This window comes from Meles meles, chromosome 21, assembly GCF_922984935.1.
Source record: "Meles meles chromosome 21, mMelMel3.1 paternal haplotype, whole genome shotgun sequence".
In the NCBI taxonomy this organism is placed as follows: Eukaryota; Metazoa; Chordata; class Mammalia; order Carnivora; family Mustelidae; genus Meles; species Meles meles.
Genome location: NC_060086.1, coordinates 27,665,558 through 27,682,333, shown reverse-complemented (window position 1 = coordinate 27,682,333; position 16,776 = coordinate 27,665,558). Strand labels below are relative to the sequence as shown.

General features: G+C 39.2%; 1 protein-coding gene across 1 annotated transcript in view; it reads left to right on the top strand.

The window, feature by feature from the left end:
* The window catches only part of LOC123933608 (phospholipid-transporting ATPase ABCA3-like), a 138,512-nt gene that overhangs the window by 22,716 nt on the left and 99,020 nt on the right, over positions 1 to 16,776 (top strand). Inside the window, 4 exon segments of the mRNA XM_045992948.1 lie at positions 264 to 380; positions 727 to 844; positions 5,471 to 5,644; positions 12,940 to 13,121. Coding sequence (XP_045848904.1) covers positions 264 to 380; positions 727 to 844; positions 5,471 to 5,644; positions 12,940 to 13,121 — 591 coding nt within the window.

Sequence of the window (16,776 nt, the reverse complement as noted above, 5' to 3'; positions counted from 1 at the left end):
AGAACCACAGTTGGTAAGTTATCAGGGAGAAGATCTGGACTCTGAATTCTGAGTTGGAATTGTAGCCCTGCTGCTCATTAGATGGATGGTTTTGGTCAGATCACTTGACTATTCTGAGACTTGATTTCTCTATAAAATGAGGGTAATAATACTTAGCTTATGTTAAGTTTTTGTGGGAAGTAAGCCAGTTAATATTTATGAATGCATTTTGAAAACTCTGAATTGTTTCTCATGACATTTGATTTGTGTTTACTCTCCTACAGGAGTACCAGCTCATGATAGGACTCAGTAATGCTGTGCTCTGGGTTTCCTATTTTGTCTCATTCTTTCTGATGTTTTTAATTATCATCTGTGTACTGTGCGTGATTTTCTTTGTCAAGGCAAGTAGGTATTTGAATGCAGTATGCTGCATCGAAAGCTCAAGAGGGATAAAATAACTGGGGATGGGCTGAGTGGGTTTTAGGTTACAAAAGAATATATACATTTTTCTTTGAGTCCCCTTGGGAATTCAGAAGCTGCTCAGTTTTATCAGCACACAAAACCACAGACCTAGATGGGCAACCCTTCCCCAAGAAAAGAGTTATTTAGTTAACTTTGCATCTCCCTGAGCAGTGACCTGTTTCACTAGGGCTACTGAAGTGGTAAGGGTATTTTCTTTGGCCTCCCTTGTCTCCCTATGACACCTCTTACAGCAGGACTGAACTGGCATCCCGGTTGTTTTGTTAGATTGCACCTGATGTAGTCATCCAGTACAGTGACCCGTCTCTTGTCTTCGTCTTTTTCCTGCGCTTTGTCATCACCTCTATATCCTTCGGCTTTCTGATTTCCACATTCTTTGATACAGGTGAGTCGAAGACACCCCCCGCCCCCCTTGACAGATTCTCAGCATTTCGGTTGACAAAAGAGGATTTCGTTTGGGAGCTCCTTCCAGACTTCAGCGCCACCTCATATCCAGCCTCTGCTTATTACACTTTTTTTTTAAAGATTTTAATTTTTTTAATTTTTTTATTTGTCAGAGAGAGAGAGAGAGAGAGAGGGAGAGAGGGATCACAGGCAGACAGAGTGGCAGGCAGAGTCAGAGGAAGAAGCAGGCTCCCCGCTGAGCAAGGAGCCCGATGTGGGACTCGATCCCAGGACACTGGGATCATGCCCTGAGCCGAAGGCAGCTGCTTAACCCACTGAGCCACCCAGGCGTCCCTGCTTATTACACTTTAACAAAAAAGACAGATATCATATGCATGTAAAATGATTTGAGAGGAAGGACAAAGATCAGGAAAATCAATACAGCAGAGGATGCCCATAAGAAGAGGATAAAAACCAACATAAGATTACATGTAACAGTAGGGTGTCAACTAAAATAGGGTCCTGTGGAAATATTCATTCACTCACCTGCTCTTTTAAGTCTTTGGATCACTCTTCACATGCCAGGAACCATGTCGAGTATGCAAAGTGCTCCCGAGAATCGACTTCCTGCGCTTCGTGTTCTCACACATGAGAGGGATGTGTAACTGGATAAATTCAGACTGGGCTAAGTTAGGGAATTTGTACAATTACTTCTCCAGTGGTCGTTTTCTGTTACCACTTACTAAAAAAAATAAATATGTCTTCTTTTTCAGACAACAAATATTCACCATTTTCATTTTTATATCTTTCATATATGCTGAATAATTAGAGTATTACTTTCAGTCATTTAAGGTATAAGTACTATAAAACAAATTGCTTTATGGTAAAATTTATATTTCATAGGTATTTTTATTGTTTTCAGCAATAACAGTGCTACCAGTTGGTGCATTCTTACAAAATAGAGAGTCATACCTACCACCTATCATGATGTACAGTAAAACTATGAGTGCAGAGAATCATTATGTCAAAGTTAGGCTGAAGGTGACTTCCTGAAGAGCAGATTAAAGTGGACAAATGCCAAGGAACAACTCATTGGCCAAAACAACTATGATACTGATTAAATAGTTTTAAAATCCCTTCTGTTTATAAAATCCACAATTTAGGTGGAAGGTGATTGAAAACCAAAGATAGCTTTTGTGTTGGGATTTTCTGTTGAGCACCAGAGATTTTGGTGTTTTCTTCTGACAGCAATTCAGGAGCTAAGGTAAGTCCGGAGAACCTGCCAAAAGTGGACTATGTCAGAGGACTCCTCAAATAAAGGTAAAACCTCAAAGAGCCGCTCTTCCTGTGCAGGTGAATGAGAAACAGAGGTGCCACACAGACTGCAAATTCTTGCCTTGCTTAAATTCACCAAGGTCTTAAGATTGTGGTTTATGTGAGGAGGGCATCAGTGAATGCAGTCAGCAGATAAAAATTCCAAGTTTTAATAGCAGAAGATTAGTGAGTTATATAAAGTTTTATATTTTGGAAGTTACAGAAGTGCCTCTTTATGCCTCTTGCAATCTCCTAATATACCTGAAGTTTTTTGGTTGTTTGTTTTTTGTGATTCCAGTTTTATTTGGCTTTTTGACTAAATGAAACTGCATGTACTATGTAGGGAATGATCTATATGTGAAGTGGTATCATTCTGTTATTTTTCTACTGATGCTTTTCCATATGTGTGTTTTTATTATAAGTCCTTTAAGTTTTTTCATGGCATGAAATAGATAACAAATGCAAGAGTGTATATACAGTGTACCTAATAATAAAATGAACACCCAGGTGCTCACCCAAGTACTGAACATACCATACTGAAAAATTGCTAGTATCTAAGGAAAACTTTAGGTGCTCCTTTCTAATAATAACCACCATTCTGACTGACTTTTCTTTACAGCTTTTCCACTTATATGTCTATCACTAGCTAATGTATTGCTAGTTTTATAGTGAAATTATGCCATATGATTTGGATACAACATGGTGTTATGATTTAAGTGTTATCTACATAGTTGTGATTTCATTTTTACTGCTGTATAGTGTTCTCTTGTACAGTTATCAGTTTTATACTTCATAGGTATTTGGATTATTTCTAGTTAGTTTTTGTTATTAACAATATTGATGTGAACATTCTTGTATATGTCAGCTGGTAGAGACGTACAAGATTTTTTCTGGGGCACGTAATTAGGAGTGAAATTTCTTACTCAGGTAGGGTATGTGAGCATGTTACCTTATTAGATTATAGAAAAACTGTTTCCAAAGAGGTTGTACAATTTCAAATTCCTCCTAGCAGTGGGTAAGAATCTTTATTGTTTCTAGCTTTTAAAATTTGTATCATATTTTGAGGTATGAAGGCATCTCGTTGATGCCAATCATATTTTTAGGTTAATAAGAACCATGTGTGTTTTTCTCTATAAAATGCCTGTTTACATCTTTTGACCACATATTTTTATAGCTTTATAAATGTATAATATACATACCATAAAATTCACCCATTGGTAAATTTTTCAAGTTATGCATCCATCACCAAATCTCATTTTAGAAATTTTCCATCACTCCTGAAATTTCCTTTGAGCTAATTTTTGGTCAGTCCTCATTTTTATCTCTCTGGTACAAGGCAACAAGTCAACTGCTTTCTCTCTACATAAATCTGGGTTATCTTGCCATTTGGTATATATGGATGAAGTGTGGAGTCTTCTAAAACATTTAGTTTCTTTTACTTACAATGATTTTGAAATCCATTCATGCTTTGGCATGTATCAGTATTTCCTTTCTGTTAATTGTTGAATAATATTTTCATTATATGGACATACAACATTTTGTTTATACATTCCAGGGTTAAAGGACATTTTAATTGTTCACAGTATTTTTGGCCATTATGAATAACACTGCTATGGATATTTACATACAAGTCTTTGTGTGGACATGTGGAGAAGTTTTCACTTCTCCAGAAAATGGAATTGTTGGATTGTGAGATAAATTTATATTTAACTTTTAGAGAACATCCTCAAATTTTTCCAGTGTGGCTGCATAATTTTATATGTATCCCCATCAGTCATTTAGGTGTGGGGCTCTAGGACCCCTAGGTTGGGGGTTTGATAATAATCCAATAAGGATTTAAGGTGATTGAAAAGGATCTGTTTCTGTTACACCTGTACTTCAGATGGAGCTCTTCAGTGCACTCAGTAAAAGTTTGAGGTATTAATTATGGCTTCTTTTCTTTAGTATGTCTTAATTTCTGTACGCCTTTGACACTGTCAGAAACTCTGCTCAGTCCCTCAGACTCTTTTTTTTAAATTATTATTTTATGTCAGTCACCATACTGTACATTATCAGTTTTTGATGTAGTGTTCCATGATTCATTGTTTGCATGTAACACCCAGTGCTCCATGCAATTCAGGGCCTCCTTAATACCCATCACCCGGTTCAGATAGGCAGTAACCTCTTTGACATCAGCCACAGCAGCTTCTTTCAAGACACACCTCCAAAGACAAGGGAAACAGAAGCAAAAATGAGCTTTTGGGACTTCATTTTGGGACTCTTCTGTGCACAGCAAAGGAAATCTTCAATAAGACAAAGAGGCAACCCACAGGATGGGAGAAGATATTTATAAATGACACTATAGACAAAGGGCTGATATCCAAGATCTGTAAAGAACTTCTCAAACTCAACACCCAAAAACTAAATAATCTAGTTAAAAAAATGGGCAGAAGACATGAGCAGACTCTTCTCCAAAGTCCCTCAGACTCTAAGCCATAGTTTAGATTTTACAAATGCTTCAAGGTGGAAATTAGCACCAAATTTTAGACTGATCGCTCTTGAGTTCTTGTCTTTTACCTTGATTTTGGCCATATAAATTGTCCTTGCTTGGTAGCTTTCTGTCACTCAACATATTTAAAAAGTAATACTTTAACAAGTCAGTCAATCAACAAACAAACGAACGAACATAAAAAAAATTGTCTAGATTTTTCTGTTGTCATTGCAAGAGTTGGTCTGAAATAATGCGTCCCCGTAATACAGAGCATCCTAATCCAGATGCTTCTCTGTTACACTTTCTTCTGTCTTCTTAATGTACTGTTTTACAAAGTATTATGAATAAGTATTCAAAGTAGCATAAATAAGACTGGAAAAATATCTAAAACCACTGTCACCTTTTTCAGTTTTCATCTTCCAAAACTCCAAGATAGATGGAAATAGTGTAGGTGTATTCATACGATGTAATTAGTGGTAGTGTACATCTCGAGATTGTTAGGCTGAGTAGTTGTGAATAAAAATGAAAAAGAATGTTTCTATAAACATAAGGATAAATCCTTTTTTAGATGAGTAAATAACCACAATCATAGCATTAGAAGGACGATAAATTCCAGAAAAGTTTATTCCTTGTATCATTCATTCATTTGAGCAAAAATATTTACTGAGCACCTGTCTATGTTCAGCACTGTTCTAGATGCTTATGAGAGAGTGGTGACCAAGACTGTTTCCCTTCTTTTGTAGGGTCTACATTTTAGAGCTCTTTTAGAATAAGATGAGATTTCTGCATTAAGCTTTTGTAGTTTACTTGAACTGACTCTATATTTTCCTTCTTTCTTTTCAGCTACTTTGGCTGTTTCTGTTGGAGGTTTCCTCTATTTTCTCACCTTCTTTCCATACGTATTCGTGCAAACCATGTATACACAAATGGCCCTCACTGAGAAGCTGGCTTTCTGTCTCCTTTCAAACGTTGCAGTAGCTTTGGGGGTTAATACTATAAGCCAGATGGAAATGAAGCGTGAGTCTTTCCTTTATAAAATTAACTTTGATGATTTGATTCCCAGGAAGAAAAGGCATGTTGTCTGGGTTTGCCAGTAGAATGGATGGGACAGTGGTTGAGAGAGGATTGTAATGTTTCTTAAATATTTTTTCTGGATTGTAACTTTTTTATCATAAAAATGATATCTCTGTACTATATGTATGCATGCACCATATATATGTATACCTATGTACAAGAACATGTATATGCAAATGTGTATTTATGTATGTATTTCCATGTCTTTATATCAGTGGGCTCATCTTGGCGGGCAGTTTTGCCACCTAGGGGATATTGAGAATTCTGGAGATAGATTTGGTGTTTGATTATCATGTCTAGTGAAGGATTGCTACTGATATCTAGTGTGTAGAAGCCAGGGATGCTCTAAATGTCCTACAAAGTATAGGATATTCCCTGAAACAGAAATATACAGGCTCAAATGTCAGTAGTGCCAAGGATGAGACATCCAGCTAATATCCATATTTTAACATCTGTGGGTTCACACTGTTGGATCTAATTCCTATCTAATATCAAGAGTTCTTCCTAGTTTTTCACTATCCCATATATATATATATATATATATATATATATATATATATATATACTTCCCTGTCCAACCATGAGAAATGTTGCCTGCTACCATTATCAGTATAATTACACATTTGTTCAGTTTTGCCCTACTCTGGAAATAGTGAACCACTCATCCATACCACTGTAAACAACAAACATATCAAGTATGGTAATTGTTTGTGATTCTACATTTCTCCTTCAGAATCTCCAGATTCTCTCCAGAATCTTTAGGATTTTCTATACATAAGCTTAAGTCATCTGTGAGTAAGAGTAGTTTTAGTTCCTCCTACCTAATTTGCCTTATCTATTTATTTGGCTTAACTTTTATGGATGTAACTTCACATATGTATAGTGTTGAATAGAAGTGGGAGAGTGAACATGTTTATCTTGTTCCTGATCTTTGGAAGAAAGCTTTCTGTCTTTTACCTTTTTTTTTCTTTTAAAGATTTTTATTTATTTATCTGACAGAGAGAGCTCACAAGTAGGCAGAGAGGTAGGTAGAGAGAGGTGGAAGCAGGCTCCCTGCTAAGCAGAGAGCCCGATGCAGGGCTGGATCCCAGGACCTTGAGATCATGACCTGATCCAAAGGCAGAGGCTTAACCCACTGAGCCACCAAGGTGTCCTGTCTTTTACCTTTTATTATTTAGTTGTGGGTTTTTCATAGGTGACCTTTATCCAATTAAGAAAATGCTTTCTCTTTCCATTTTTAAATGTTTTTTTTTTTTAAAGATTTTATTTATTTATTTGACAGCAAAGATCACAAGTAGGCAGAGAGGCAGGCAGAGAGAGAGAGGAGGAAGCAGGCTGTCTGCAGAGCAGAGAGCCCGATGCGGGGCTCGATCCTAGAACCCTGGGATCATGACTGAGCTGAAGGCAGAGGCTTTAACCCACTGAGCCACCCAGGCGCCCCTCCATTTTTAAATGTTTTATTATTGTTTTTATTATGAAAGAGTATTGATACTGTCAGATATTCTTTCTGCATCAATACGAATGAGCATGTAACTTTTTTCCCTCCTTTTTTTCCAGCTTTACTGAGGTACGACTCATAAAAAATGTATATACTTAGGTTTTCATTGCGATTTTTTAAAGGTGTACAATAATACATGATGATTTAATATATAATATATAGACTGAAATGACGATCAGAATAAAGTTAACACATCTGTTACTTTAGATACTATTTGTGTGTGTGGGTGTGTGTGGGTGTGTGTGTGTGGTAACAACATTTAAGATGGATTTCTTAGCAAATTTCAAGTATACAAAAATTATTATTAACTATAATTACCATATTGTACATCAGATCCACAGAATTTATTCATCTTATAACTGAAAACTTAAACCCTTTGACCAACATCTCACAATTTTACCCAACCCACAGTCCCAGGAAATCATTCTTTTGCTCTCTGGTTCCATGAACTTTTTAAATAAAATATATAAATGAGATCATACATTATTTGTCTTTCTGTGTCTGGCCAATTTCACTTAGTATAATGTATTCCAAATTCATTCATGTTGTTGCAAATGGAATTTCCTTCCTTTTTATAGTCAAATAATATTCCTCTGTGTGTGTGTGTGTGTGTGTGTGTGTACATGTATGTATATATACACATAGTTGACCCTTGAACAATATGGGGGTTAGGGCACTGACTGCCCATACAGTTGAAAATCTGTATATAACTTCTGACTCCCTAAAAACGTACCTACTAATAGTCTAGTGTTGGCTGGAAGTCTTACCAATAATGTAAGCAGTCGCTTAATTCATATTTTCTATGTTATATGTATTATATACTATATTCTTTTAATAAAGTAAGCTGAAAAAAGAAAATGTTATTAAGAAGATCATGAGGAAGGCAAAATACATTTACAGTATTGTACATACATATTTTTCAAGATTTTTATTTATCTGAGAGAGAGCACAAGCATGAGAAGGGGCAGAGCGGGGAGAGAGAGGGAGAGAGAATCTCTCAAGCAGACTATGCACTGAGTGTGGAGCCCAACATGGGGCTCGGTCTCACAGCCTTGAGATCATGACTTCAGCCTAAACCAAGAGTCAGACACTTAACTGACTGAGCCACCCAGGCACCCCTTACATTTATTTATTGGAAAAAAAAGTGTATAAATAGACCCACAGTTCAAACCCATGTTGTTCATGGGTCAAATGTGAATATATCACATACTTTCTTGGATAATGGAATGGGTATTTTCTTTTTCCTTTCATCTGTTGATGGATACTTAGAATGTTTCCATACCTCGGCTGCTGGAATAATGGTGAAGTGAATTTGGGGGTACAGCTATCTTCAAGATCCTGTTTTCATTTCTCTTTTTTTTCTGTTTTCATTTCTTTTGGGTATATACCTAGGAGAGGGATTGCTGAATCATATGTTCTAAATTTTTGAGGAACTTCTACTGCTTTCTGTAGTGGCTGTACCAGTTTACAGTCCCATTAACAGTGCATCTGGGTCAAGAAAAGAAATGTAGGAGAGGGACATTATTTTAACACAAACAGTAAAAGGGACTAAAATGGAAAGTTTGTCTACATTAGAATTCAGTTCATATATCCTGACATAATTAAATCACATAAGTAGGAACGAATAGTTTTATATACATTTCCATTATTTCCCTGGGGGTTCATTCTAAATGCAAGTGTACATAGTGTAAGAATGTATAGAGGCTGCTTCTCTGGTGTCATTGCCTAGTAAAAAAGTAATAGTACCCACCAACAAAATAGTCTAAAAGCTGCATCCAAAATTAACATTAAAGAGGTTCTCAGGGAAATCATTATGTAGTATGTTTGTTTTGTCTTTGACTATGTGTTTAACTATCACATTCAAAAGGAGTTCAAATACAATACAAAAATTAAAAAAAAAAAAACAGAAAAACTCAGACTACCCTACAACACACAGATACAACAAAGTATACAGGGTCAGAGATTCCATAAAGTGTTTAAAGATGCATTTACTTATATTCTATTTTTAGTACCAAAAGTGTTTTGAGTGTCCATTTTTTAGAATATGTATTTTAATCTATATATGGAGTATAGTAGTAACAAATCCTGTATTAAGTTCAATTCAAATTGGATTTTGCAAGTTAGTAACTTAAGTGCTTTGACAAAGTTATAGAAAGTAAATTTTCTTGTTTTCTATTTTCATACAGTATATAATTTTTTGGTGTTTATACCTTTTAAAAGTTAAAGTCAACCAAATATTAAGCAATACGTACCCTAAAAGTTTAGGTGGTAGTTTGTATTTTAAAAGAAGCAATTTCCTTATGATTTGCCTCAAGTAAGTAGCATTAATAATAAAAACTGAGAAAAGCACATTGAAAATACTGATTTAATTTGGCAGCCAATGGTTATTCTTTGGAGACTAATGAAGGTAGACATGACCCATCAAGATGAAGTGGGCTCTTTTAAATACTCAGTAGTCTACATAAAATTTTAAAAAATATTTTTAAAGAAACATCTGTAGCTACTAACAAGGCAATGCCATGTTTATAATAACTTGAAGCAAAACAAATGCTCATAGGGAAAAAAGCTGTGGTTTAATATTATCTAAATACGCATTTAGTTAATAGCCCAGTAACATTTTTCCTTTCAGTGCAATACTCTTTCTGTATAAGGCAGTTCCTGGAAGCCAGCCAGTTTAGATAATGAAGGAGTTAAGTTAGGGAGTAATTGCTTGCAGGTTTGTTTTTTTTTTCAAGATTTTATTTATTTGTCCGCAAGAGAGAGAGAGCGCACAAGCAGGGAGAGCTGCAGGCAGAGGGAGAAGCAGGCCCCCTGCTGAGCAGGGAGCCTACGTCTAGGGCTCAATCCCAGGACCCTGGGATCATGACCTGAGCCAAAGGCAGACGCTTAGCAACTGAGCCACCCAGGTGCACCTACTTGCGGTTTAAATAGCAACTTTTTGCTTTCCACTCAGTGTGCTAATAGTGCCTAACAAAAAAAGCAATTCTTAAAAGGTACCATTTCTGATTTCTTCATTGTATGTAATCTTTGTATATGAAGCATGGGAAACTACAAAATTAGCAAATGTCTTGAGATCCTTATGTACATGATACATTATCCCTAATTTCAAATTCATGTATTTGTGTAGCACTCAACCTTTACAAAGAAAAGCAGCTCCAGGGGGCGCCTGGGTGGCTCAGTGGGTTAAAGCCTCTGCCTTCGGCTCAGGTCATGATCTCAGGGTCCTGGGATCGAGCCCCGCATCGAGCTCTCTGCTCCGCAGGGAGCCTGCTTCCTCCTCTCTCTCTGCCTGCCTCTCTGCCTACTTGTGATCTCTCTCTCTGTCAAATAAATAGATAAAATTAAAAAAAAAAAAAGCAGCTCCAAAGATAGCCTTATACACAAGGAAACTGATCCTTTTTCACTTTGTACCCACCTCACACCCTGATTTTAATTGTCTTGGTCATGGACCTTTCCACGAAGAGATTTTTATATTTCAGTCCCATAGTTGGTTATCAGGAAACCCTCCATTCCTCTCTTGAAGGAGTTAGGTTCTATTGATGTTGGTGTATCTCCTCTAATATTTTCACAGTTTCAGGAAGTATGTCCTCTGGTTCTCTGTCTTCACCTTCATTTAAAGCTGCTGCCACTTATGGGTTTGTGGAGCAAGAATTGGAAGTTTCTTTAATTTGGGTGTACTTGATCCAAGTTGGATGAATACGGATAATTCTTTCTTTGTCATCTGACCCCACACCCAAACTTGGAAGTCTGCAGCTTCTCATTCAGCTGGTCACCTCTCAGCATTGTGACTGGAACGTTCCCCTGTTACTCCATAGGCTGCAGTTAGATGTGGCTTCTTTTACTTCTCTCTCTTACCTTCCTGTCCATCATTGCCGCTGCCCCATCCTCTCCTGCAGCTTTTACACCAAGGACTCTGGCATTTCTTTTTTATTCTTTCTTAGAATTTCCATCTCTCTGCACACATTATCCATCTGGCCTTGCATGTTGTATATTTCTTCCGTTAAAGCACTTACCATGGGGCGCCTGGGTGGCTCATGCGTTAAGCATCTGCCTTCAGCTCAGGTCATGATCTCAGAGTCTTAGGATGGAGCCCCACATCAGGCTCTCTGCTTGACAGGAAGCCTGCTTCTCCCTCTCCCACTCCCCCTGCTTGTATTCCCTCTCTCGCTGTATCTCTCCCTATCAAATAAACAAATAAAATCTTTTAAAAAAAATAAAGCACTTACCATGTTAATCACAGTTTTTAAAAATTCGTGGTCTGATAATCCTAACATCTTTGTTATATCAAAGTCTAATTCAGATGCTTGTTCACTCTCTTCATACTGTGTTCTTTGCCCTTCAGTATGCCTGATAATTTTTTGTTGTAAGATGGATAAGAGGGGCATCTGGGTACTCAGTCAGCTACGTGTCCGACTCTTGATTGCAGCTCAGGTCATGATCTTGGGATCCTGAGACTGAGACCCCCCCTCAGGCTCTGTGCTTAGCAGGGAGTCTGCTTGGGATTCTTTCTCTCCCTCTCCCCCTCCCACTTTTGTTTTCTCTCTCTCTCTCTCAAATTAAATAAATCAAATCAAATCTTAACATAAAAATTAATGAAAGTAAAGTGAATGTCTTATAAGCAGTAAAAAAAAAAAAAAGTGGCTATGGAGTACTGGGTAAAAGGAACCACACAGTAAATAGGTCTTTAGTGATGTAGAGGTAAGGTGTGTAGCCCTATGACTCGGCCTCAGTCACTTGGTAAGTTTGTACCCTTGGACTGTGAACTCCATAAGTGCTTCTCAGTGTTTTTCCCTGCTTAGATGGGGCAGGATGGCTCGAGGGGACTAGAGTTAGGTATTTCCCTTCCCCCTAGGTGAGTTAGGCTCTGGTTAGATAGTTCCTTATGAAGAAAGGCCTGATTAGGAATGAAATGCACAAGCACATTTCCAAATGGCTCTTTCCCTCTCCCTCTTAGGAACATGAGGGGATTTTTCTCTGATATTCACTGTAAGGAACTGGCAGGGCTCCCAGAGGGAAAACTCGCAAAAGCCTCAATGACTTGATTTCCTGAAATATTTAATCCTCAGGCTTGTTTACCCTGGGCTTTGGCAATTCATCAGTTATAGTTTAGGTTTTCCTACCCCAGTTCTTGTTCCCTTGGAGGTTTTGCTCCAAGTTTGTTTCATTAAATTCTCTGTGCCTGCCTGTCTCTCCAATTTTGGGGGCAGTGGTTTGCCCTGTGACCTCATGTCTCTAATAGATCTAAGAAGAATTTCAGTTCACCTTTTTACTTCTTGTTAGGATGGAGTGGTGATTCCTGCATTCCTTACAGGCCAGACTTGAAACTAGAAGCCAAACCTTGTTTTTATATTTATGAATGTATTTCCAAATGTATATATCTTGCTGGTTATTTCGGTGGAGATTCACATGAGAGAGAATGGAGGAATAGGGCCGCCATCACAACTATTAGGTTTGTTTATGGCTTTAACGCTTACTTTATGGACTTTTTGTGACTATTTTTGCTTCAGTCACTACTAACTTTTAGTTGAGTTTGGCTGTAGAAAGAGGCAAATTTTTTCATTACTTACTTTAATTATCCTCTTGGACAGCCTGAATTTCAAAGTATCAGTGAATATAAATAGACAGTACCTGTCTCCAGAGAATACCAGTACTTTCTTATTGTTTAATAATGAAGTAGCTGGATAAGTTTGTTCTAGTCACAGTTGGGCACCTCAAGTAACTGTCTGCTCTTATGTTTCAGAATATGGTGTCCAGTGGGATAACATCCTGTCACCAGTGAGCCCAGATGATGATCTCAGTTTTGTTCATATTATGGGAATGCTTTTATTTGATGCTTCCTTATTTGGCCTTATGGCCTGGTATATGGATGCTGTCTTTCCAGGGAGGTATGGTGTGCCCAAGCCATGGTATTTCTTTGTGCAGGTAAGTTCTAATGATTCTATCATTGAGAGAAACCCCAGTTCTTATGTATTTAGTTCGTTAAACAGTGAACGTTATTACCTTAAACACCCTCTCTGTGGTTCTCCAGTCTTATGATACTAATATAGTTTTTATTCTTTCTGAACTAAAGCCATTACAAGGGGCACCTGGGTGGCTCAGTGGTTTAAGGGGCTGCCTTCGGCTCAGGTCATGATCTCAGGGTCCTGGGATCGAGTTCCACATCGGGCTCTCTGCTTGGTGGGGAGCCTGCTTCCCTCTCACTCTCTCTGCCTGCCTCTCTGCCTACTTGTGATCTCTCTCTGTCAAATAAATAAATAAAATCTTTTTTAAAAAAGCCATTACAGGTTAACTTTGTGACATGTATAGTAGAATCAAATAGCTTTCTACAGGAAAAAAAAATCACCTGTCTGAATGAATATGTGGTGGTCCCCTTAGATCCTAGTGAGGAAGAAATGAATTGTGTCTCATATCTGGTTTATCAGCACCTGCTTTTTTCTACTATTAGCCTAAATTACTTAGAATCAAAGCCACAGCAAAGTAGGAAGCATCTCTATCTTTGTCTGTTTTCAGTCTACTTCTTTATTGTTCTGTGGTTCAAAGTGAGTGGTTCCCAAACTCTTTAGTTTCAGAAATCCTTTGTACTCCTAAAAATTATTGAACACCGCAAAGAGCTGTGATTAATATGGGTTTTATCTATCAATATTAACCATATTTAGAAATTAAAGGAAATTTTAAAAATATTTGTCAACTTGTTTAAATATATTACTAATAAACCCATTGCATGTTGAGGTCAGCATTTGGGGGATAAATAGCTTTTTTTCAAAATTTAAAAATATTTCAAGAGTGGCCTGTTTCATAATTTTTTTCAAATATTTTTTATATTTACTTAATAAAATAACTAGATTCTCATTGGAGAGTTTATTTCTGCATTTAATCTTTTGCATTATTTTTTTTGCTTAAAATATGTGGAGAAAATACAGCCTCGTGCAGATACGTAGTTGAAAAATGAGGAGTATATCAGTAGCCTTTTAAACAAATTTGGGTATTTGGTGTTCACAACTAATGATAATTTTCTAGCAGGTAGTTGAAGATTGGAATCTGAAAACACATTAACAAGCATTTCTTATTCTGTTTCATAGTAATATTCATTGGTTTATCTTGTGATCTGATGGATCTTTAACCATGCATAAATTTGTAACATCATATTTTGGTTATTTGAAAAATATTGGTTCACCAGTACAAATCTTCCAAGTAATGACACATTTCATCATACATTATCAAAGCATCATCTGTTAATATCAACATGATGTTGTTATGATAGTTTTTAAGAATTGTAAATTTGACCAAGCTCCCTGCCCGGTCGTGACTGGAGTGGGGGTGGGGAGGAGGCTTTGCACAAGTCAGGATGGGCCCATTTCACAGCCGGTAAACAGATACCTAGAGAGGGTAAATGATGTCCCCAAGCTCATCGGCTGGCAGGGGTCACTGTGCAAGTTTGCCCATCTCCTGATGCCAAGGCTGGCTGCCTTCCACGGCAGCCACCAGCCTGGGACCGCTCTGGTCCTGGTCCCCGTGCTTCAAGCCTGGGAAAGCACCGCACTCCCTCTCCTTCCTTTCCGGCCCCATGGGCTGCTGTCTTGCAGCTGTGCAGGGTGGGCCTGCCCGCCCGGGCTGATTCAACACAGCTGCCCCACCAGCATCCCCGGGGCTGGCCGAGAATCTGTTCCAGCAACACGTGTGGTTTCTCACTGAACTTTCTCACTGACAGAGTGAAAGTCTCTCTAGCTGGGGGGTCGGGATTTGAGGCCGATCAGCAGGTGACGCGCTGGGGCCGGTTCCTGCCTCCGGGTGTGGAGGTTCTGCTTCGCGGCTTCTCATCGAGACCCAAGCGAGCCGAGATGGTCCTGGCAGGGCAAGCCCTCCCACCGTTCCATCTTTCCCTTGCGGAGACAGAGACCACTTAAAAACAAACAAAACCAGAACCAAATCTTTCTTCCATCATCCAAGGATAGCATGCTCGCTGTTGACCTTCGAAAGAGATGGGTACAGAGGAAGAAGCAGGAACAATTGCCCGACCCAGCTGTGTGCACTCTGGCATCATCTGGGCACTTTCCCTGCTGATTTCTGCAGGTTTTATGCGTAGCCCATCCCCCATACCACTAGTCTGCTCATGTAGGGGCGGGGGCAGTGGGGAGGAGTGCAGGGAAGCACCAGGGGTTGGGAGGGACAGGGGGCAAGAGGAAATGTGGGCGAGAGCCTTTATTAGGGTTTCTGTGGAGGCGTGGGAGAGGCAGGTCAAACAGGCTGAGGTTTGGCTAACTTGAATAATTTCAGGGCTCTGGGGCATAGAGGTGTCCCATGTTGTCTGATACCTGGCCCTGGGCACTTAGGGCACGCAGTGGCCCAGAATGAGAGCTGGATGACGAGGTGGGACAGGGGTGGGCCCTGGACTGGCTGCTTTGCATTGGGAAGGCGGGAGCATTGGGTGACTTATTTACTATCTTCGGAAATCGGCTGGCCCTGGGAAGAGCAGTCCTTCCAGGGTCAGCAAGGCTCCAGATGTCAAAACATCAGAAAACAAAAAACAAAAGACACAGTTAATTCAGGACAGAAGCCGCCTGGAGACAGGGACGCTGCTCCCCAGTACAGTGCTGGCCCCGTTGGGCTCCCTGCCCCCTTTCTCCTGGAGCTCTCTTACAGCTGTAAGCAAAGTAGAAGGGCCAACCTGCACCCTTCTGGTCTGCCCTCCAATGGTAGGGCCTTTGGGCCCTTCCCACCCACAGCCCGCAGAGCCCTGAGTGCAAAGGGCTCTTCTGTGTGTTCCCAGCTTGCAGTCTCAGGACACAGATGGAAATCCATGAGCACACGGACAAAGTGAAGGTCGATAACCCCTCCTCCAGGCCCTTGTCAGTGGCTATGCACAGGTCTTTGCCCTCAGTTCCCTCCCAGGGATGCTTGTCAGAGCTCAATGTACCCACGAGGTCACCAGACTCTCGGCGACGAAAGTGATGCCAACACTGCACACCCCACAAGTTCCCTCCCAGGACCGTCACGGCTGTGGGGCTCGCGCTGCGTGATGCCAGATTCAGAAGTGTGCTTTTTTTACATAACCTCATATCAGAAACACTACCTATGTTGATAAGAATGCTTCATAAAATCAGTTACTTATTTGCAAAAAAAAAAAAAAAGAATTGTAAATTTGCCACACAACAGTAGATATCAGTTTTTCAAAATTCTAGTTTTCACTTGAAAGTTCCAGTTCTATCATTAGCAGCAAGTATTGTCAGTTCTTTTCTTTTAAGTAATATTTCTCCATTAATTTTCTTTTTTTGTGTGGGTAAAGCGATAGAAGTTTAAGTGAAGCTACAGTAAAAGCTCTTTTTTTTTTTTTTTAAAGATTTTATTTATTTATTTGACAGACAGAGATCACAAGTAGATAGAGAGGCAGGCAGAGAGAGAGAGAGAGAGGGAGGGAAGCAGGCTCCCTGCTGAGCAGAGAGCCCGATGCGGGACTCGATCCCAGGACCCTGAGATCATGACCTGAGCCGAAGGCAGCGGCTTAACCCACTGAGCCACCCAGGCGCCCCAGTAGTAAAAGCTCTTAAGAGTGAGAGAGATCCTGACAGGATTGACAACA